Below are 23,295 nucleotides of genomic sequence, written 5' to 3' on the forward strand. Positions count from 1 at the left end.
ACCTAACCAATATATGTGTTTATTACATATTCTCCAGGTTCCCTGCTTTCAGATGATGTATACCACTTGTTTGTGGCATAAACTGTAGATTAATGGACATGTTTGGCTTCTAACAGTCATGTTGAGATTTGGCTAATTTAATTCACTATACTTAAATATCACACTTACTTTTATTTCTGAGGTAGTCTGAGAGAGATGCAGAGAGAATGCAGCTCGCAGAATTTAAAACTCCCTGATCAAAACAAACTCTTACCACATTTAATCTTGACCGGCAAAGGTGATTGAGCCTTGCTGGCTCAGCTCTGGTGAATTGAGCTTACTGTGGTCTTTTGTACAAGAAAGATGGAGATTCTGCTGCCTCATCCAGATTTCATTTTGAAAAACCATTCTGTTTCTGTTTTCCACTTTAACGGAGGATATCTTCCTGTGTGTCTGCTTCCTGTCCTCAGTGGCCAGTGATGGGAATGCCTCAAAGTGCTGTTTGGAGATGCTTTTGATTTACTTGGTCTATTGTGTCAGAGACCATTCCTCTTTATCTTCATTTGCCCCGTTTTGTTTTGGAAGGAATGCAAGTGTGAGTGTTGTCCCATAAATTCTTTGTTCTGCTCTCAGCCCAGTCACAGATGTAGCCAATTCTGCAACCAATTTAATTGGATCAGCAGGGTGTTCTGCATTGGGACGGAAATGAAAGCTGTTAAGCATACAGAATGCACAGGCATTATAAACAGCTCAAAATCTGAAATGAAAGCCATCTGGTGTAGAAAATTACACTCATATTGTGACGGCAATACAGATAAAATAAGTTTGATTCTTAAACCATCTGCAGCACACAATCTTAAGAAGAATAACTTCACATTAGAGGCGTCACCTATAGGTGCATCTCCATTAACATAAGGCAACATTAATTGAGGTCTTAGTGTCAGAATATTCCTAATTATCTAATTAAAGTCTAATTAAAGACCTAATGACAGACCTCACCTGTCTTTGTGGCAGAACATGCATAACAACTTGTTTCACTCACTAATCCTGATTGGACACAATCAGCTCAGCAGCTCAGCATGAGCGTGTATTGAACTTCCCGTCTGGATTTCATTGTTTGGCCGAGTGATAATCAGAATATATTAACAGTTTCACGCTTTGTCAAAATGAAACCTCCATCAGACTGATTAAAACAGCAACGGCATGGACACGATGTTTGCTCCAAATATCACTCATCACTTCCTGGCCGGTACAAAATGTGTTATAATACAAAAGTACATAGAGATTTATAAACACATGAAGACACACACTTGAGTTAAGCACACTTTGATTAGTCAAACAGGCATGACATTGAGGTAAGTGGGGTAACCAACCAAATGCCACTCAGGCTTTCTGGTGCTGATTTACAATAATTAGCAAAGTGAAGAAAAAATGCTCACAGTTTTTTCAAAATATGACCTTTTAAAATTTTAATTAGATATAAGCAAGCTAATAAGTGTTAAGTAGTGCATCCCCACGCAGTGGAGCATCTGCCTCCGTGCAAGCCACAAAGATGCTGGTATTTTTTGGAGTTTAAGGAATTGTGTGAAATTCTCACTTAATAGGACTTTGGTTACATTTCATGTGAAAATGATGTGAAAAGCAAAATGATTCTTGATTTGTGGGGACTCTGTTTTAGCAAGTTTCAAATTTACTGTTCTATTACTGGCAGGATCAAGGCAGATACATAAAGAGAAGGAGAAAATCAGACAGCAACAGAAGGAAGAACTAGAATTAACGTCCTTAAAATGTATGACTCTGTGAACCAGTCAAGTGGCACTTACAGTTCACATCCATATCTGTAAAAACACGGATGCTTCACACACATCTTCCCTCGGGCAGTGCAGAAGATCTATACTACCACCACAGTCTCTAGATTTGTGCCACCAGTTCAGTATTTGACCAAATTGTCTCCCCTTCTGTGAGTTATGACATTGCATAATGGCCAGAAAATTGTTTTTGCAAAACTTCATAATGTCACACTGAAGTTTAAATTTGACCTTTTAGATATTTAATATCACCACTTCATCATTCTATCCAATTAGACATTTGCATACATTTTTGTCCCAATTAGGATATCAATTGTTGAGTAATGGCCAAAAAACAAGTTTTGTAATGTCACAGTGACCTTGACCTTTGATCACCAAATTCTAATCAGTTCATTCTTAAGTCCCAGGGGACGATTGTGCTAAATCTGAGGAAATTCCCCCTAGGCCTTCATAACATATTGCATTAATGAGAAGGAGATGGACACAAGGTTACAGTGACCTTGACCTTTGACCACCAAATTATAATCCGTTTATCCTCGACTCAAAGTGGACGTCGGTGCCAGATTTCAAGTAATTCCCTTATTTTGATCCTCAGACATTAAAAGAGGTCGCAGAGACCAAAATCCAATCAGTTCATCTTTGAGTCCATGAGGATGTTTGTGCCAAACTGAAGATATCCCATCCAGGTTTTCAAGAGATATCATATTCCCAAGTGAAGGACAATGGACAACCAGAAAGCATCATGCCTTGGGCCATAATAATTGCTGGCTCAGAGACATAACAAAAGTGTAAATAAGGTTGGTAAGCTGTGAAGAAATCAGGAGGGGAAAAGGAAGAAACTGAATGCAGGAAGTCAAGAAATGACAGTAGCCAGATGGACATTGTGGGATGATGTTGGGCAGAAAGTTACAGAGCATGAAAAGGAAGTCAGGTATGAAGGCAGCAAGCAATTTCAACTTTCCAGAGAAGACCCTACAGTAAGCTGTGACTCAAGCTCTGGGATTTGGAAGATAATAGGCTGTAATACAATTGTCAACACTGAGTCATCCAGACATGGGGCTCAGAGGCAGCGCTCATGGTAATAGGGCTGACACAGAGTAATCAATACGCCAGAGCTCCTCACACATACAAAGGTCTGAGTCTGAGAGGTGGAAAACTACACTAAATTGTTTACCTTCATTTACACAAACATCCAGCTGCTGTCTGGCTAATCTGTAAAGATAAAAAGAGACTGGGGAACTTCAAATCTTATAATTTTATGGTAAACAAGCCTTCTCAGGGTGTGTTTTAATATCGTTGGAAAGTTATGTTTGGGGTGATAAGGCAAGGAGGCCTGACTCACATATTAAACATGCCAGGTCGTTGGTAGTCTCTTACACAGACTCCAGCATCTCCACTATCAGAAGGCAGCCAAAACCTGCTCGACATTAAAATGCATTTTTCTTCTTTGTGGGCTGGCTTTGGTTTCCATTAATGTCAGAGCTCATTAAAAATCACAACGCTTTCTAACGCACTTCTCTTTATGAATCCCGATCAATTTATAATGTTTTTAACATGAACAGACCTCACGTCCCAACCTGTTAACCCTCAAAATGAGACATAAATGATTTATGAATGCCCTTTGTGAACATTGATATGCATGCTGATGCATCTGTCATTCCTCTCTTTTTGTGTGAGAAAGTCCAAGCATTACACTCACAAAGACATTTCACTTTCTGTGAGGTGGGTGACTAAGGTATTTTGCATGTTCTTATTTTGAATAATGAAGGCAACCACTTATAAAACATTCACATTCATTTGCCTTAAGTGGAAACTTAGAAAAGACTATTTTTCCAACCTTAAATGACAAACAATATGTCCAATCAGTGTTAAAAAAAAAAAAAAAAAGGCGACTGAAGTGGATAACTGCATCACTGGTCCCAAAAAAATGCATCATTATGTTGCAACTTTACATCAGCTTTTCCTCTTCAAGAGTTGTGGCTCCAAAATAGAGAGATGATGTTTTAATAAATCAGATTGTCTTCAATATAAGGCAATAAATAAATGATTAAGACATGAATGAGACTCAGTTTATTAGTCGCCTGTGCAATCTGATATGGAGCATAATGAACTGATTGGAAGTGCCAATGAAGCGTCTCACTCAGCCTTCATATCACAAAAGTAAGCACATTCTCCCGTCAGAATTGCTCTTTTCACACATGGAAACTGCAACAATACTGAATCACATCACATGAAAGAACAGATAAACGTACAAAACACTACTGCATGGTGTCAATATGGAAAACTACATGCAGATTGCAATTAATGCTGTACATGTTGGATGTAGTGTAGATAGTCTCATACATAGATAAGAAGTTCCCACAGAGAGGTCTAAAAAGTGATGTTTTGATATGTTGATTTACTAGTGACTGAAGACTCAGCCCAGTCGCCAGAGGAAAACGGTGGCATTGTACGTTTAAACCCGAGATACTTAACATTCGTACATTTCATAAACATCATATCAACATTCTAAAGTGACGTAGTTCTGATTACATGCAAATGAGCTGAATGTTTCCTCTGGAGGTCGATGGGATGGACGATGAAGTGACACCTAGGCGAGATGGCTGCCAAGCTGCAGACCACTGTTCAAAGCCAACACATTCTCACTCCCGACTCATCTAATTACGTCGCCTGGTCGTTAACCCTACACGTTAAACTATGATACCCTGGTACCCCTCCAGCATCTGTCATGGACGCTCAGGATATCATGGTAATTTACGTATGCATTGTGTCTTTTTCAAATTAAACTTCAGTTTTCATAGGAAATGTACAGTTTCCTCTCATGAAATACATAGTCTCTTTTTTCAAATAAACTTTAAAACTAGGTAAGCCATTTTGCTTCTAGGTTTTCCTCTTCAGGTTTAACCAACAAAATACTGTGCTTAAAACCTTCCTGGTTTGGCTTAAATTATGTACACTTGTTACATTCTTCACATGACATACATCACTAGCATAGTATGCTACACATACTAGCAAATTTTGTTGTTATCAGAATAACTTAACTGACATTTACAATTCACACAAAATACTGCCAGTGGTCTCCAGGGTGGAAGTCCTGAGTTTGTTTGACCCATCCACCTCTCCTCCTGCCTGCCCTATGGCCTTTACACTACAGCGGTTGGTCAGAAAATTAAAAAGTCCCCTGTCTGGTGCATCTCATCTGCTAAAGGGTACCTCTGTGTGTCAGAATCTGGGGCCAAGGGCCACCAGCAAAATGTCAGTATTTGGTACCAACACACAATGTAACCAGTTGTTGTTGCACCAAAACGTGTATTTTAAGCCAAAATAGGATCTTTTCCTAACCATAGTCAAGCGGTTTTTGTGTCTAAACATAACCACATGTTACAGAAAGCATTGTTAGAACGTTAAAAAGTCTAAAGTTTCAACATATTCACAACATTATAATGCACAAATGTTTGCAGAAATGTACATTCACTCTGGCAATTTTGTTGGATGACTTTAAGGATAGACTTCGTAGATGAGCTTCTTCTACATTCAAATCCAGAAATACACTGTCCATCTTTTGTTAATGGATTAACAAACTTTCCAGTGGAAGCACAGGGTGAGCAGCTGAGCAGTACCCTCAGGACAAAAATGAATGCAAGTGATACAAATCTTATCCATCTTATCCCCTATCCAAACCTTAAAACCATAGACTGGATAGGCACTGACTTCTAACATCAAGTATAAATCCCAATTTGAGATAATAGCAGAGCCAAAGTTGACTTCAATCTACTGAAGCTCAACTAAGTCTTGAAAACACTGTGAAAAGACTAAATAAGTACCTAATGCTCGGTGTATAGTGAGACTGCATCAAGTTACAGCCTCAAGAGAATTTGTCCTTCCACCTGGGGACTAAGTTTACGGCAGCAAGTATTCAAGCAGCTCTTTGCAACACTAATGCCATAAATGTAACTCTTAGCAAAGTAAGTTGGCATCTTTGCATTACAAATGAGAAGCAGGCAGACATTATTTGGGAAACACACTTGTTGTGACATAATAATGACATAGTTTATATTCTGGCTGGATGCAGCTCTCTGTTGTCACCGTCCACGTAGCCTATTACCTTTTCTATTACTCAGTTGATTGATTCTCAAACTCTGTGTCTAAACAGGGAAATATGAACTTTACATAAGCCGTGGAGGGGAATTAATTAAATCCCAATCATTTTCACAGTCACAGTGACTGCCCTCTAAAGCAGTTTGACTGACAAGACTCCTTTTTTGGATTTATAAATCTTCTGTACCAGAGTGCACACCGGAGATGGAGGGCAAGGCTGATTTTAAGTTTTCTTTTTTTTTTAAAGGGATGTTCCCTCTATTCATTCACATTCACAGATATGGGACAAGAAACTTTACCAGAACAATAAACTTGTGAAATTGAATTCTGTATCACCTAGACAATATTGTTATCATGGCCAGACAACACCCAGAGAGAAATACAGAGTGAGAGAGAGAGAGTGTGTGAGAGAGAGAAAACGAAAATGAGAAGCGGGATGCAGGTTTTGGCAATAAGGAAAGTGGTAGCTGTAAAAACGAGGAGGAATTATAAGGACAAGGGCAGAGGCAGTAGCCACTATCTATTCTTTACAAGAACAGGGTGACAGAGGGCAAAGCAACCCCCTCAAAATTAGCAAATGAAAAAAAACAATTGGAATAAGAGCCAAAGAGAATTTGAAAAAGATGTTTGTGCAGGTCAGAGAGGAAGCAGGCATACATTTCAGCTGTTCTTCTGTGGCACATTCAATTAAAAAGCATTGTATCATTTGACAGTGTTGGAAAGAATAATTAGAAACATGGAGCATATCGAGCCCAGAACCCCAACTGGCCAAGAACAAATGATGAGGAGCACAGCAGTGTCTGGGAGAGAATAGGGATTAACGAGTGAATAACAGCATCGGCCTTGCTTTACAAGGAAAAACTCTTCTCATTACACTTTTTAGACAAACCTGCCAATCAGCTCTGACTAATATAACCCATGAGAAAAAAATATGAATTTAAGACCCTTTGTATACAAAAAATTTTGTAAACTGATATTTTCTGCCACGTTTTGGCCTCTCGCCCACATGCAAACTGAGTTTAAGTCATCAAACGGCCTTTAAACGGCAGGCTTTTCAAAACTCCGGCTTCTGTTTATTTGTGCTGGTGTGTAGAAAGGATGATGTAATTTCCTAAATTTGTGCATGTCCATTGTTGCTTTGAGCAACAGTATACACAAGAAACAACAATAACAACGGCGACTACCAGCTAAGCTAACATTTTGTTAGTACTGCTTGTTCTAATATTATTTTACACTTAAACTCTGTATAGCTTCACTACTTCACAGATAAACAGACACATCTACTGCATCCAGTGTTTTTGCTCGAGCTCCTGTGGTTTAAAGTCTACCAGAAAAGACAGTCCTGGATCAGGACATGTCGAGTCAACAATGCAGGACACTTTCCAATGTGGGGTTGTTGTCAAAGAGGAAGTGAAGGATGACTTTTACATGTCCAGAGCATCACTCGTATGTACGAGTGAGCTTCTTTAATAATATCAAACGGGAATGAATGGTGATGGGATCTCTGGTAAGCGTTTCACATAAAGGTGATGAGGGGAAGTTGCTGAGGACAGCTAATGCTGGCGGAGCTGTTTTTGTCTTCTAGTGTGGAACAGAATTACTCTTTTAAGGAGAAAATATCAATTTTCAACATCCTCTGTTTATGTGTAGACAGTAGCTGTGGAAAAAAATATCAAAACAGTATAGTATTGCGATATTTTCTGTGGAAATATTGTATTGATACACAGATTCAAACTTCTGTTTATTTTTATTATATTCATTTTTAATATTGCAATTACAAATTAAAATATTCTAGCCTATTAGGATAATAAAATCAATTGCTTCTTCTGTCCACTTGATAGAATTTGCTGCAATAAAAATGACTGAAATGAGAAAGAAATATCTTTTTAGTTTTCCTTTTGGGACATAACTAGCAGTTTGAAATGGAAATTAACTCACAAAATGTGCTATAGCAATACTCAATATACTGCAAAATGTTTAAAATTGCAATAATATTGTATTGTGACTTAAGTGCGGGGATAACATTGTATCATGGGGCCTCTGGAGATTCCCACCCCTTGCAGACAGGGCCTAAATGAATGTGTTTTGGAAGTGTGCGTTTGCATGAGGTCTATGTGCTGCCTCTCTGTGTATCACCATCTCTCGTTTATGACACCAGAAGACAAAAAATACGCAGCTTATATCCGGGAAGCAGACAGACAGTAGATAAGCAGGCCAAGATGTTACAACTGTATGTGTGAGTGGGAGGGACGTTAGGGATGTTGTGTGGGTGAGCGTGTACATGAGTATATTTATTTGAGTTTTAGCATTCATACATATGCGTATGCGTGTGTGTGTGTGTGTGTGTGTGTGTGTTTGTGTGCGTGTGTGTGTGAGACAGTCAGGACGTGCTGGCAGCTCTTCAGGCACGGATGCATGACAATGACTGCAGTGACAAGAGGGATCACGGGTGTGTGGAGAGGAAATGGAACATGAAGAACAAAACAAACAGACGGAGGGGTGTGTTGGGGGGGGGGAGTTGAACTGATGGCCCCCGCTTTGCAGAGAGGGATAATATGTCAGCCAGCACCGTGTGTCAAAGCGTGTTTTTGACTGTTTTTGTGTGAAAGCAAGGAAGAGAGGGCCTGCACGCTTTCATCAAGATTCAAAATGACATCATAAAGTGAAAGTGTGCCATGTGAGGCGCTGCTAGGCCTGATCCCGTGCTCACCTAACCTTCAAATGACATTAGGCATCCCGTCAACATATGATGAGTCACTGCCAACCTGATGTGATTTATTCAATCCTGCCGAGTAGCTTGGATCACGGGACACAAATCACTTAGATGGAAGCCATGGAGCGGGGACTGAGTGCAAACGTGTGCCTGCCTCTGTGAGTGTGTGTGTGTGTGTGTGTGTGTTTGTTTTGATTGTTTGTGTGTATGCATCCATCAGACGAGTATACGCGTGTGGCTCTCTCTCGTGTGAGTGTAACATTAAGTTAAGGCTGAGGGAGCTGCATGATGTCGGCTACTTTACAGCGAGAAGCTGTAAAAGCCCTGCGGAGCTGTTAACTTTCTGTGCTCCTCCGTCAAGCATGTTTTTGTTTTAATCTCTCTGTTCGCTGCGACCCAAGGGCCAAGATTTCTATTAGATCTTGCAATTAAAGCCCAGGATATTAACGGCTGGTATTAAGTGGACTTAATGGGGAGAGAGGAAAATAAACCAGCGCTGAGAGCTTTATCACATGGAATAAAAGAAACAATGTTTGATACGATCTGAGTGATGCCTGTGCGCTGCTTTTCCTCCCCATCACCTGCGTGTCTAATTCTGATGAGCACCATCAGCTAAAGGGAATACTTGTTTCTAGATTAAGCTTTACATTACCCAGGACCAGTGCCTCTGAAATCACAGCGCAGAATTAATGTAGCAAGGACCATAGCAGGTTTCAGAGACCATTACGAGGTGCCACTATTTGAATCGTATGTCTTTTAATGAAAGGACAAGCAAATTACAAACAATCTCTTTTCCACAGGCAGCACCTAATGTCGATCATTGTCCCTAATGATGGTCACTGAATTGGCATTCTTTCACATCCATCTTCTCCATAGAGACCTTCATAATAACAGTGATAAATGAACGGTTGCCATGTTTATCTAACAAACACAGTCAAACACTCATTAAGGGGAGCATGCAAATAAGTCTCATAGCTATAAAACACTTGATTATATATTGCATCATGCAATAATTTTGGTTGTAATTGGAGAAATGGAGCATCTCTACCTCTTCTTGAACTTCTCACTCTAGATCAATAACATCAACACGTAACAGAATACACAAAACCCAAACAAAATGAAGACTGAGAGCTGTCGGCACCATAAGTGGGCATGACAAAAACCCTGACTGGAGACAGGTAGCTGCGTGAGGACGTTGATGAGCGCCTTGAGATGATTCAGGGAAAACAGATTAGGCAGGGGAGCAGTCTGGCAGATCGTTAGTCAGGGATGTCAGGACCACAGATAAATGAAGTGTCAGCAGAGGATGGTTGGAGAGAATACAGGGAGACAAGTGAGAGGACAAGAGAGAGAAGGTGAGGGAGGAGAGGGGAGATGCATAAAGGATGCAATATATGTAGTGAGATGATTTAATATTCATGAGCCATAAAAAATTACAACAAACTGCAATGGACTTGTACATGACTAGCAATAACAATATCTATAGTTTCTATTTTCATATGTGAGTCACGAGGACATTCTCTGTGTTAATACCTGCATAATTAATCTTACATGTCATTCTTCAGAAACCCATATTTTTCATCATCACGTATAGTAGTGATGCATAATTTATTATTATCAGTTACATTCTTCAGAAAGTATTCAAAAAGGTACACTTTATGTATTATGAATATGACAGTATGTTTGATCTTCTAAAGAGCTTCTGAAGCCATTGTACTTTGTACATGATGTGTCATCAAACAAAACAAACAAACAAACAAACAAAAAAGATTAAAATTAAAATAAAAATTAAAAACATACAACAAAAGTTACACTATGAGTAGAGCTGGAAGTAAAAGTATTCACTAAAGGGCTAACTCAGTGATCAGCCTGCTTTTATTAGCTGTTTCAGTTCATTTATTTTCACAGTATTTACAGCTTGACAATTCAGCTTGGATTGTCAAGCTGTAAATATTGTGAAAACAAATGACTGAGTTGCTGGCAACACTAGCATGTACAGTACATGAAACAATTTTTGGCAGCAAAATGACTGCATACAGTGACTAACTCCAGTAACTGTTTTGTTTCTTCTAGTAGAAAATCAGATATCTTCAGTATTTATCAGAATCCCTGCCCTCTCCAAAATACTCACAAACAAGCTTGTGAGGTACGATTTGCCACCATATCATGCATGCTAAAGATCCCAAATTAGCACTGAACACAGCATCTACTTTTCCCTAAATTAACAAAAATTGCAAACCCCTCTGGTTAACTTGTTTCATCATGACCAAACTCCTGACACCAATTTAGATGGATTCAATGCTCCTTTGATCAGAACACACAGTTCATGTTCCCACCCAAGACACATAGTTTTAGATGGTCATTGACTCTAATCTGAACCTCAAACTGTAGCTTTTATTACCTCTATGCGTTTAATTAGACACCATTAGAAGGTGAAACCTGCCGCCCACACAGACACACTTAAACTGGTACAAGTAGCAGGTTTTTAATAACAGAAATAAAGAGATCTGAAAGTGAATTGTCTTTGCGTTGGTACCAACTCTGTATCTATTCAGTAAGAGGCTGCGGTAGGCAAACTTCCACGAACACTGTTTTAAATTATAGAGAGCCAAATTCAGATTTATTAAAGCTATCAAGAATACATCCTGAGCCATGAACTTTGTGTCAACCAACAAATAAATCTCTGGAAAATGTTCCCATTGATGGCAGAGTGAAGAGAAAGGACTCACACTTCTGAACTTTATGTGCTCTGTCTTTCCTGCTATTTTAACAGTGTCTATATATATAGTATAATAACGCAGAAATTATTAATACTGCCTACTGTCCTAAAAGCACAAGAATAAATAACTTGAGCAAGTTCCTGGGAGGAAACATTGCAGTTATTATCAGGAAAAGCTGCATGTCTCCACGAAAAAAACTGAAGCTTAACAAAGTCAAACTGATGTCAAAGCACGAATCATTATTTAATAGCAAACATTCAGCTCACTCAAAAGACACCACACTGTGAAAACACGTAAGACAGTCACATCAAAGTGCTGCTGCATTTCAATATTATAAGCTTGTCATATTGTAAGAGTGAGATAAACACGTGTAGTTGCTCAGGTGTATCATAGTTGCTAATTCTGCATTTTGCTAAACATCACAGACATATTTTAAATCCATATTTCTGTTTTATAAGTGGTGCAGAATTATTTTTGCCTTCCGTTTTTTTCCCCCACAGTTTAATAATTATGTTCATTAAAATGACTGCTAGGAAGACGTAAATGTATCAGGTCACAGTTCAGCAGATGTAAAAGCTTTTTCAGGGGAAGAGGTGAAAGAGTAAGTGATAAGTGTAACCTTTAAATAGGCTTCAGAAATGTTTTTTACTCCCTAAGATAATGGAAATATCTGGACTGGAAGACACGCTACCATTGGGAGGCACACACAGAGAGACATTAATGACCTTCGAATCTTCTTTATCATCTATCTTGCTTCCCTGTGATTCAAGACAGGTGTTAACATTTGTTTAAAAAAGACTACTTCAGATTCTATTCCAAACTTTAATGAAGTCCAAAAAGTACTAAATGAAAATGTTAATTTGTCACTGTATTAAAAAAGTCCCTATATGAGCGATCCAAAAATGGAAGATTATCTTTTTTTGCTGATTTGCTTCTACTATGGTTACATACAGGAAGCTAAATAACTGAGTGGGCTAGTTTCTGTTCCACTAGCTTCTGGGCATGATATCATAGCTAAAGCTGCAGTTGGCAACTTTTATAAAAAATAAATAAATAAAAAAAACAAAACAGAAAAATAATTTTAAAAAATCATATTTGCTGACTGTTGCTATATTTACACAGAAAAAAATAAGACAGATTATCTGTGGAAAAAAAATCATCTTCCTCTGCTTACTCTATTTCCTTGTATTGCTTTGAATGGTATTACTGCAACAAATACAACCAGTCAGAGCCGAGGAGTCTGTAACGAAGCTGTCGCCCCGTCAACCACAGCTCTTGCGCGGACAAACTTTCAAACTCGGCATGAATCAAGATTCTATAACTACATTGCCTATTTCTCACCTCAATTGTTGCCAGAAGCATATTTAAGAGTGCTGTTTAGCTGTAAAATGAGGAAGCTGGTCCAGCCAGTGGGCAATGGTAGGTACTCTGGCGACGGGTCAGAAACTCTCTCATTTCACAGCTAAACAGTACATTAAAATATCTTTGTGAAGACATTTCAGGCAAGAAATAGGTGATGCCCAAGAAGAATCTTAAATTATATTTGATCAACTCTGACCATTTTCTTACTTGAAATGTTTCAGAGACATATATTAATGTACTGTTTGGCTGTAAAATGAGAAGATTTGTGTCCCTGCCGCCATAATAGACTCAGTCAAGCCAAGGACTCTAGCCAGACCAACTTTCTTATTTTACAACTAAACAGTACACTTAAATATGTTTCTGAAAGCATTTGAGGTGAGAAATTTAATTTAATCAGCGCTTCCTTATTTAACAGTTTGACTGCAGTTCACGAGCAGTGATTGACACAACTGACAGCTGTGTAAGAGATTCCTCAGCTCTCATTGGTTATTTTTGGTGAATGCCATTAAAGGCAGTGGGGAGGAGGGTCATGATTTCCTTCTATCTGTCTCATGTACTTCTTTCAGAATAAAGTGACTGTTTCAGCAAATATGATACAAAGCTATTTTCATAAAAGTTGTAGCTTTAAAAGAAACTCAATTTGACTGAAATGTGAACCTCAGTCTCAATTAAACTCTTGAGTCTGTCAAAATCCTACTCTTTGTGCCCCTATGCATCACCTTGACTCACATACCTTAACTTTTTTGCATCGCTATGACAACAGCACATAACATCCAGCTTTTGCACTGAATGTTCTGAGCTGTTTTACGGCCTTTGAACAAATGGCTGATGCTGCCATTTTTCTGGAAAGGACAGTCTTGTGAAGTGGCAGAGAGTTCTTTAATGAGAGGATAAAAAAGTGACCCAGGCGTTCAACGTGTTATTGCCATAACTATCACAGTGAGTCTTGAAAATGGGCGAACAATGAACTGAGCTCTGAGAGAAAATAATAAAACTTGTTCCTATCCTCCTTTGTGTCGGAGTGTATTTATGCATGTGTGTGTGAGCATGATGCACAGGCAGCACAGCCATTTAAAAACACAATAAATAGGATGAATCACTTAGTACGACGACTAAGGAGACAACAGGGCCTCTATTTTCTACTTACAGCCTCTGCATCATGTCCCAGGCTGCCGGGGGCACACTGCTGGCCATTTTAATGATGTTAGCTGAAGCTATTAACGATGCCGTCACTGAGCAATGGCTGGATTTTAAGAAAATGGTAGTGATCGTAGTGGGAGGAGGGACGTAGGGTCATCATCTAGTATCTAAAATGAATCTGTGTGTTATACTGTGCCCGCCAGCAGGCACCGGAGCAGAGTGATGAGGGAGCTTATTTAGCTGTAGACAAAGGCAAAGCAAAGACAAGCAGGTTAAAGAACAGGAGAGGGGAGGAGAACTATACGAGAAGTGACTATGTCAAGGGCTGTGGAGGAAAACATGAAGATGGCAGCAGCCCACTCCTAATGAGTCATAAATCAGCTTGATATGAATCATCTCTACAGCGCTATTAGAGCAAAGTGTTTCGAACCTCATTAATTTCCATTAGGGAGCAGCTATCTGGTAAGTTTACTACTGCATCAAATTTTCTCCAAGCCGCTATCTTTATGATCTTACAATAACTCTCACCGATCTTGTAGCCCCCGTATGCCTAAACACCATTACTATCAAATTTGGGGTCAGTCTCTTTAATTTTCAGTGTGGACGTGCGTAGACAAGAGGTGCAGTGTCTCATTTTAAACAGTTTTGTCCCCAAACTGCACCTAAAAGTTGGCACAGTAGATACTACAAAATAATACATAAAACAGTCTTACAAAGTATACTATCAATGTGGGATTTACTCAGCTTTACCATCCACAAAAACACTTTCACAAAAGTTGCAGAGGTAACTTTTGCGCATACCTGCTGGAGATAAAACATTTAAGAAGTGGCTGTTTGATATTTCAGTCATAATGAAAGCTCCTGCTTTGAAAGCAACTTTGCAAAGAAACATTTCCTTTAGCTGCCTCTCTCAGCTCTTTCTCTATCTGCCTCCGTCACCTCTTTGGGGACATTGTCACTGTAAACTGTATGCAACATTCACTGCAAAGCATCACTTACACAGCTACAATAAGTTAAACTCACCACAGTTAAGCAACTGTGCACTCCACAATATGCAATGCAATGTGATTAAATTTGTATAAATAGAACATGTTATGTGTATCACAGAGCTTGTGAAAAATTCTCTAAATGTCATTCCACATCACAAGAGTTCAAGGCCAACTATTGCAAGAAACGGTGCTAATTAACTAAGCAATGAGAGCAAATTAAGAGAAAATTTGATACGGTATAAGCTTAGTTTGCAGGCAAACCTGCAAACCAACCATAGCTGCTGAAGAATAATGGAGATAATGTTCTTCTAAAAATGAAAACTAAAATCCCCTCCTTGGTGTATACTTCCACAAGCTAGTCGAGTTGCACTTACAGTTTACATTCAGCAGACAATGCTTCAAATACGGATGTTGCTTTAAAGAGGCAACAAATTCTAAAACATGGATGCTTCACGACCAATCTTCGACAGAAGATCTATGCAATCACCACAGTTTTGGTATCCACAGAACATTATGATGTCTCAACTTTTATCTTTGACCTTTTGGATATAACACCACTTTATCATTATAATTTTATCCTATTAGACATTTGTCAGTGTATAACTTCTGGAGTTATGGCCAAAAAAATGATATGAGAGTTTTATAGTGACCAATGACCACCAAATTCTTATCAGTTCAGTACAAGTGGGTGTTTCAGCCAAATCCATGGAAATTCCTACAAGGTGTTCTTGAGATACTGCATTCATGAGAATGAGATAGATGCAAGATAACAGAGAGCCCTACACTTTGACCACCAAAATCTAGTCATTTTAATGTTGAGTCAAAGTGGATGTTGGTGAAAGATTTGAAAAAATTCCCCCAAGATGATATAGAGATACAGCTTTTACAGGAATCAGACAGACAGCCAGATACCCCAAAAACATAGAGCTTCCAGCCACTGCTATCATCGGCGCAGAAGCATAAAAGTGTATGTTAAGCTTATTCAAACATGAAGAAATACAGAAAGGCAGAAAGCTATAGAGGAAGGATGTGTGGCGCTCCTCCATTGACAGAAATGAATGTTGACTCTGAGGAGGATGACTTCATCGCTCATTCAATGGGAGCTTTGGCAGGCTTTCCACAATCATAATTACAAGAAAAAACTGCAGGAGAAACAACAATGGTACTTGTAGCAATTATAATAATCATTATTATGTATTGGTTTGGTGGGAGTGCACTTCTACCAACTAGGGCAAACGAGCAGCAACTGGAGCCACTGGAGCCACGACACTCAGTATGTCTCTAATTTGCAGTCACATGGAGAAAACCAGCCACGCTATAATTACTCTGTCTTAGCACCTGTCTGCTTAACTCTATCCATTCAATCACTCACTCGAGTGAAGAGCATCAATTAAAGTGCATTTTTTTAATACACTACAGGAGCATAGCATCAGACTACTGATGTTCTACTGCAGGTGTGAAATCTATATTGCCTCTAAATACCCACAACATCTCCCGTTTCCTTACCAGAGAGGTGAAGATGTAAGTGTAGTAGACTGACAGCATCCCCAGCTCTGATGCCTGCAGAACAAAAGACAAGAGGGGCAGGAGGAGAGAGATAAAGAGCAAATGTCAGAGACAGAGGGTACAAAACAGAAATTCGAAGGTTGTGATTTGAACAAAACAATGTTAAGACGGAGGTCAGAGAAACGGAGAGGGGGTGGGGTACAAAACAGAGAGCAGAGAGAGTCAGGAATAAAGGGGCGACGAGAGAAGTTGAGAGGTCAGTGAATCAGTGTAACTCAAGCTCCACTCTGCAGCAGACAGATCAAATCCACATCTTGATAAGACCAGACACATTCTTATCTGACGATGGCTCTCAATGGAGCAATTAATTTCTGAGGTGCATTAGTATGCTGCTCGACGCTCTGTCTTACAATTTGATTAAATCAAAGTCACAGTGAGGAGCAGTTGTGAAGGACAGGGTGAACTTCTCATAGTGTGATTTCATTAAAGTCATTAGCAAAAAAGAAAATCATCCAGCTATAGGCTTCTGTTTAATCACGCAGCAATGCACATTATGATTAAAATCAATAAATATCAAGTAGATGTACATATATCAAACCAATCAGCGTCAAAGAACGTCATCTTTGTCCAAGAACATTTTTTCCACAAATCATTATTCAAATTTGATTGAAATTCTTCCTGAACATGAATTGACCCACATGCACCTTCTGAGACATTACTCTGTCTTTTCCGCACCTGTCTGCATTGAAATTTACATATTTCCATAATAAATACCTTCCACACTAACATTATCATACGGTTTTGCAACATCAGAAAGCATTTACTAACAGATATTTAGCTGTCATATCTGCAAAAAGTGTACCCTCTAATGTGTGGGTGTTTGTGTGCCATTAGGAGTGTATGCCACTCAGATGTTGAATATTCAGCTTAAGTGTTCTGCAGGAGCATAAATAATAAAAGAGGAAAAAATAGAAAGGCATCACTTACAGTAAAGCAAAAACATTCAACTACAATTTTCATTATTAAACTCTGAATGACCCCTCATGATGTCTTCATGGAGCTTTCTCCTTTGAGTATATTTAGCATGCCATTACTCTGAAACTACTGGCATGATGACTTTGTAAGATAATTATTATGCTTCAGGGAAGTTGTTTGTTAACATCTGCCCTGGGGTTACACACAGTCAGTAAAGCTAGCGAAAGGCGCAAGGTGGTTGAGATTTTTTAAAGTACCTTCATGTGGCAAAGTGATGTTTAAAAAGCACTGCATCTTTTTCTTAAAGCCTTTAAAGGGATAGTTTAGATTTTTGGAAGCCGGGTTGTATGGGGTACTTATCGATAGTCATTGCACTACATACAGTAGATGTCAGTTGGCACATTCCCAGTTTAGAGAAGCTGGCTGAAGTCTGACGAGGAAGCTAAGCAATGTAATGCTGTAGATTAGGCTCAGCAACAAGTCCCACCTAAAACATTGATATCACACTAAGTGTTCGCTATATTGGGAGTATTTTCACTGCTTTATCTTTCTGTCACATAGCTCGATCCAACAGTGAAGCCACTGGCAGCCTCATTTCCCCATCTATGACCAGACTCCACTGATGAAAACAGTAATTTTAGCACCCTGAACACAGGAGCTGCCACACAATAACACAAACAAATTAACTGTTCAAGGCAGCGGTAGACCAACAGCTCCATGTGCAGCATTGTTAAATCACTGTTTATCTTAATGAGAATCAGAATCAGAATCAGAAATGCTTCATTGATCCCCGTGGGGAATTTGTAGTTTGTTACAGTGGCTCTGACATAAAGCACAGGATTTTAAAATTATAGAAGATGAAATATCGTGCAAGTATGTAAAAGAATGAAATAGAAATGCGCGTAATATGCTGCTATGTTAACACTACTATGTACAATATTCAAAAACATAAATATGTATAATGTGTAAAAAATATAAATCATATAGATTTATATTTTTACGCCACAATACAGTGTATAACACTAGTGTGTAAGATGATAGAGTATGACTTTAAAGAGAGTGAAATAACAGCTTCAGTTTACCATTGGAAATCACTGTCTGACACTGAGGTAAAGCAGAGGAAATATTCCTAATATAATGAACGCTTAAACTGATATTGACTTTTATAGGTGGCTAAAATACGTTTTTTTTGCTGACCACCATCCACAGCAGTACATCGCTTAGCTTCCATGTCGGACTCCAGCCTGCTTCTCCAAACTGGGGACATGCCAACTGACATCTACTGTATGTAAATCACTGACTATGGATGAGTGCCCCATACAACCCCACTTCAAAAAATCTGAACTATTTCTTTAATACACAGAAACTGACGTTATGACCTAAATCGCCTTTGGTTTCTGCCCACATCCCATTCAGAAGACATAATGTGACAAAAACAAGCAGTTGATGGAAAACATCCTTTTGGTTTCCTTTCACTGCATTCAAAATAAGCTTCTCCGTCTTTTTTCCCTGCGTTTTTATCTCGTTGTTGTTCTACCCCAGCTTTTGGTCAGAGTGCACACAGTTTGCACTGCCCCCATATACTGGGCTCACTATCTATACCACTATGGTTCTGTATAGCTGCGCACAACAGCGGAGGCCTGACTGAATGAGATTACATTCAGAATGCTAACACAGCTGACCTAAACCCCTCTGAATGCTAAAACCTCAGAGAGTGAGACCTTTGTCTGACGAGGGTTTGATGTAAGATGCAAACAGACAAATAACGGGGAATGTCTTGCATGACAAAAGACGATTCCGTCCCTTTGGAAAAGCTGGGCACTATTATCATCGTATGAGAAAGGCGTATATAGCCGGCGCACAGCTTTGATACATTTGGCCCTCTGCAAGAGAGGCGTGACTGCCAACTTTTTCCACCACCCTGCTGCAGGATTGTCTCACCACAGACAGACAGCCTGACACACAAAGGAGACAAAGGAGTGAGAGATAGAGGGAAGGGTGTACAAGACCACACGAGGAGGGAGGTGTGAGGAAACAAAGTGAAATCGTCTTCTCTGGGGCGGACAACAGAGGGCAAGAAAGAGAGCAACTCCATATATTGAGACTGTAGAAACAGATGGAGGGAGAAGGGGAACAAAGATGGAGAAAAGAAAGACATCCCACTGTGGGCTCCCGCTGCTCTGTGGCCCAGGGTTGCCAGGGTTGCCATGGTGACTGGATGACCACTGATGGCAGCCTGATTGAGGTGAGAGATTGAGACTGAAGACTACTGCGAGATCGAGCGAGACCATAATGACGGGAGAAGCACGGGAAACATCTCCACTTCTCCTTCTCCCATCTCGTCTTTAGTTATCGCCACCTCCACTCTCACCACCCATCCATCGTCTTCTAGAAATAATGAGGTGCGTATTAATTACTAAGAGGCCATATGCTGCTGCAAACACCCTCGCTTCCTTGGCTCCCACAATCACCTTTACTGATGCCACGAACATAAGTCTCCAATCAGGAGCAGCTTCAGCGTTATGATGGAGGTTTTAATAATGTTCCCAGACGTTAATTATTTGTATGTGCCATTAGAGAAAACACATACAGGTCATACTGTTAACGCTAGGGACAGAAATAGTGCTTGTTTAAGTTGTCAGAAAGTTGTTTTACTCACTTGATAAACTTTATGTCTTTGCTTCTTACATTTATAATTATATTTCAATGTCAGTTTTTTTTCTTTTGAGGAGCAACAGATAGATAATAGATTAGAAGGACATGAAAGAATCCGTCCACTTGATCTGCGTCACTGACACACAGAGCAGCTCGTTTTAATCCATAACATGAACTGTATTAGAAAGTAGACAAAGGGGCTCTTTCGTTTTTGAGTCTGTCCTTACTTGCACTTAATCCACTTAACTGTGCAGAATTCTCACTTATGGAAGATGAATCGTCGGAGTACAACTTGATTTAATGCTCTCATCCATATAATTTGATGTAACGGGTTTGTTTGACAAGATTGCCTCGATTCATTTGCCTTTTATTTTGGAGTGGGTTTTCGACTGTAGACTCTGTAACCTCCCATCTTTTAAAAGCTTTGCCCACTGCCAAATGTGCATAAATTCACGTAATCTGTCTTCTAATTCGAGACGGCAAATGGATTACAGCGGTGAAAAAGGATATTTCCCTTTTTATATGTTCTGCACACTATTTGTGCGGGGAATTCATCCTCTACTTTTACAGGTCAAAACTGAAGACGAAACCAACTTTCAGCTATAGAAATCCTTCTCCACATATACAATTATTTTTAGCCTTGAACACTTCTTGCCAGTGGCATTTTTCAGTTACTTTTCCTTCTTGAGATGTATGAGAGTTAAATATATGTGGATCTTGGGAATTTCCCATTTGGTATAAAGCTCAGACTGCAGACATAAAATAAAGACAAGTTATCAGTGCATGAATAACACAGCTATCATGTGAACCATACTAACCCGTTCCAAAATGATATGTGACATGGTGGCGTTGGCGTCGACTATAATAGTGGCAGTCTTGTCATCTCGGATCTCCTTCAGGAGCGGGGTCGGGTCGTTGCTGTCATCAAGCATGCGCACTGACAGAGTCTCCTTAGAGATGAGGAACTGCCTGAGGAGCTGCTCCAGGTTCAATAAGCCTGCCGGTAAGACACGCACACACAGACACACACACAAAAAGAAACACATAAGAAAATGACTTTTAATGAGGGGAAGACTCTCCCAAGGAGATGCTGTAATAGACTTTTTCAAAAGTTGATAAAATACATTGCCAGAAAGTTAAGGATGTCAAGTACATTTTTGTAATGATGGTTGATATTGTAAATGCATTATGAATTTAAAGGAACAGTGTGTAAAATTTAACAGTATTAAGAGGCATATAGGTGTGAAGATTGCAGATAACAAACCAGCCGAAACAGAGATCTCTTCTAAAACAAACCAACAGGTGATTTAAAGCAGTAACACGGCTTAATGAAGTCGTTTTACAAATCGATGTTTCTCCCACACTGTTTGGCTCATCAGAGACAGGCCACCAGCCTAGCACCTGCTAATGTGTGCTCACCTTTTTTCTCTGATAATTAAACATCCAGATTTTTAGGAGATATTTTACTAGGAACAGATTATCTGCAGAGATCTCTTCCTCTCCCAAACAAATGGACTTGGTGATTTAAACTGGTCAGCTCGCTCTCTTAGGTCAAATAAGCTAAATTTGTGGTCTGTCCCTTGCACCCGCCTTAAGACACTGTGGTGATTGAGCTTTTTCGACCGTAGCACTTAAATTTTGTATTTCTCTGCCTGCACCCGTACAGTCTGCTGACTCTGTGGTTTCTTTTAAAAGCCAAGAGATACGCCTGTTTGGACAGGCATTTGGGTAATATGTAAGCATGCATATTTGATATTTTTTATTATGTATTGTGCAAATAGTTTTCCACTTTGAACTACCTGGCTCAGGTAGTCACTTTATCTTCTATGTTGTTATTCTTGCATGTTGTATATTGACCTTGTTAAGTACTTTGTGACCTATGTTTGTTACTGACTTATTTGTGTACATACTTAGAGACACTGAAAACTGTGTCAAAACTGTTTTGAATGCACTTTATGGATACATTTTACCTACTTATTTGCTCACTTATTTACTTACTTACTGAATTACTTACACAGAATAAAGCAGTTTTTTGCTTCGTCTAATGCTGTGTGTTGCGGAGGAGCTGCTAACTATGGTGGCTGATGCAAAAAGTGAACGACCCTATATAGAGCCAGTGTTTGGTTTGTCCCCTGTAGGCTACTGTATAAACATGGCATTGCGACATTGCATAATCTGTGTACAAAGACAAAGACCCTCCTCCTATGTAGATTTAAATGGCTCATTCTAAGGTATAAGTTACAAAAAGATTCTTATTTCCTTCATGTGTTTATACACTAAAGAAAACATACCTCACATATTATATATCATTTCTGCCCATTTATGCCTCTTAATCCTAAACACTGGACGTTTACTAAGCACATGCTTTCCCCTAAGTACAAACAAATGTGCCTCTTAGTTTTTCTGCCACATTTGATAACAATGGATCCATAAAGATGTTCTCAAGCAGAACAAGTGGACTGATTATCTTTAATTACAATTATTGCAAAGCCATCAAAAACAAAGGGACGTTTCAGCAGCTTCTCTTGTACTTTATCCCATGGTAACAGACCGTTTGACTCTACTGAGGTAAGTGGGATTTGCCCTAATTAAAGCATGGCCGACTTAATCAAAACCCTCCCGGCAGCATTTTACCAGTCACTCTGCGTCCATATATTAGCAGACTGTGAGAGGTTATTGGACTAATTTTCCATATAGGAGTATAAACTCATTCGTGAAGTGTTACATTGAAAAAAAATACAACCTGAATGAGACTCAGAGTAGTAAACCACGGCACTTTGATGTGATAGTTACATTAGCTTCACCTTAGCAATTTGGCAGATCTCATCACTCTCATATAACATTCCTTGACATTGGCAAGGAGAGTCATGGAAGAAGGACATAACTTTGTGGAGAAGGACCTAGCTGAGCATCCACCTGCATTTTCCATTATAAAGTAATAATGAAATGGCACTCTAGGCTTCGACGTCAACAGCTTTTTTTCTATGTGATTTCTGCAATGGCGACAGCAGAGTAGGTTATCTGTCACATGGAGACCAGTTTTGGCACAGCAATTTAAAGTTATCAAGCATAGTCCTTTAGCTTTTCTACAGCACATTAATGCAAGCTACAGTGCTGCCCCAGTCACCAGCGTCATGTCTAATAGCTTCTGTAATTATGTCTCAGTGTCTGCCTGTCTGTCAGCCTGTCTGTACGGCGGTATATCGCTGTGTGTGTTTGTCTTCCTGTACCTGGCTACCTGTGTCTGTGCACTCATGAGACATCACTCCTGGCTGCTGCTCGTTCGCCTGGCTGTGTCTTCAACCTGTCAGATCAACTTCCTCTGTAGTATAACGCAGAATAACTTTGAT

General features: G+C 39.4%; 1 protein-coding gene across 5 annotated transcripts in view; it reads right to left on the reverse strand.

The window, feature by feature from the left end:
- The window catches only part of grik4 (glutamate receptor, ionotropic, kainate 4), a 391,090-nt gene that overhangs the window by 94,098 nt on the left and 273,697 nt on the right, over window positions 1-23,295 (reverse strand). For all 5 annotated transcript variants that reach the window (XM_088078927.1, XM_088078926.1, XM_088078929.1 and 2 more), the window contains 2 exons: window positions 20,764-20,942; window positions 16,316-16,369 (listed from right to left, as the gene is read on the reverse strand). In XM_088078927.1, the coding sequence (XP_087935053.1) occupies window positions 16,316-16,369; window positions 20,764-20,942 (233 nt within the window). The remainder of the gene's footprint in view (window positions 1-16,315; window positions 16,370-20,763; window positions 20,943-23,295) is intronic.

This window comes from Plectropomus leopardus, chromosome 6 (genome assembly GCF_026936395.1).
Source record: "Plectropomus leopardus strain MGB_pleo_1.0 chromosome 6, ASM2693639v1, whole genome shotgun sequence".
Classification (NCBI taxonomy): domain Eukaryota; kingdom Metazoa; phylum Chordata; class Actinopteri; order Perciformes; family Serranidae; genus Plectropomus; species Plectropomus leopardus.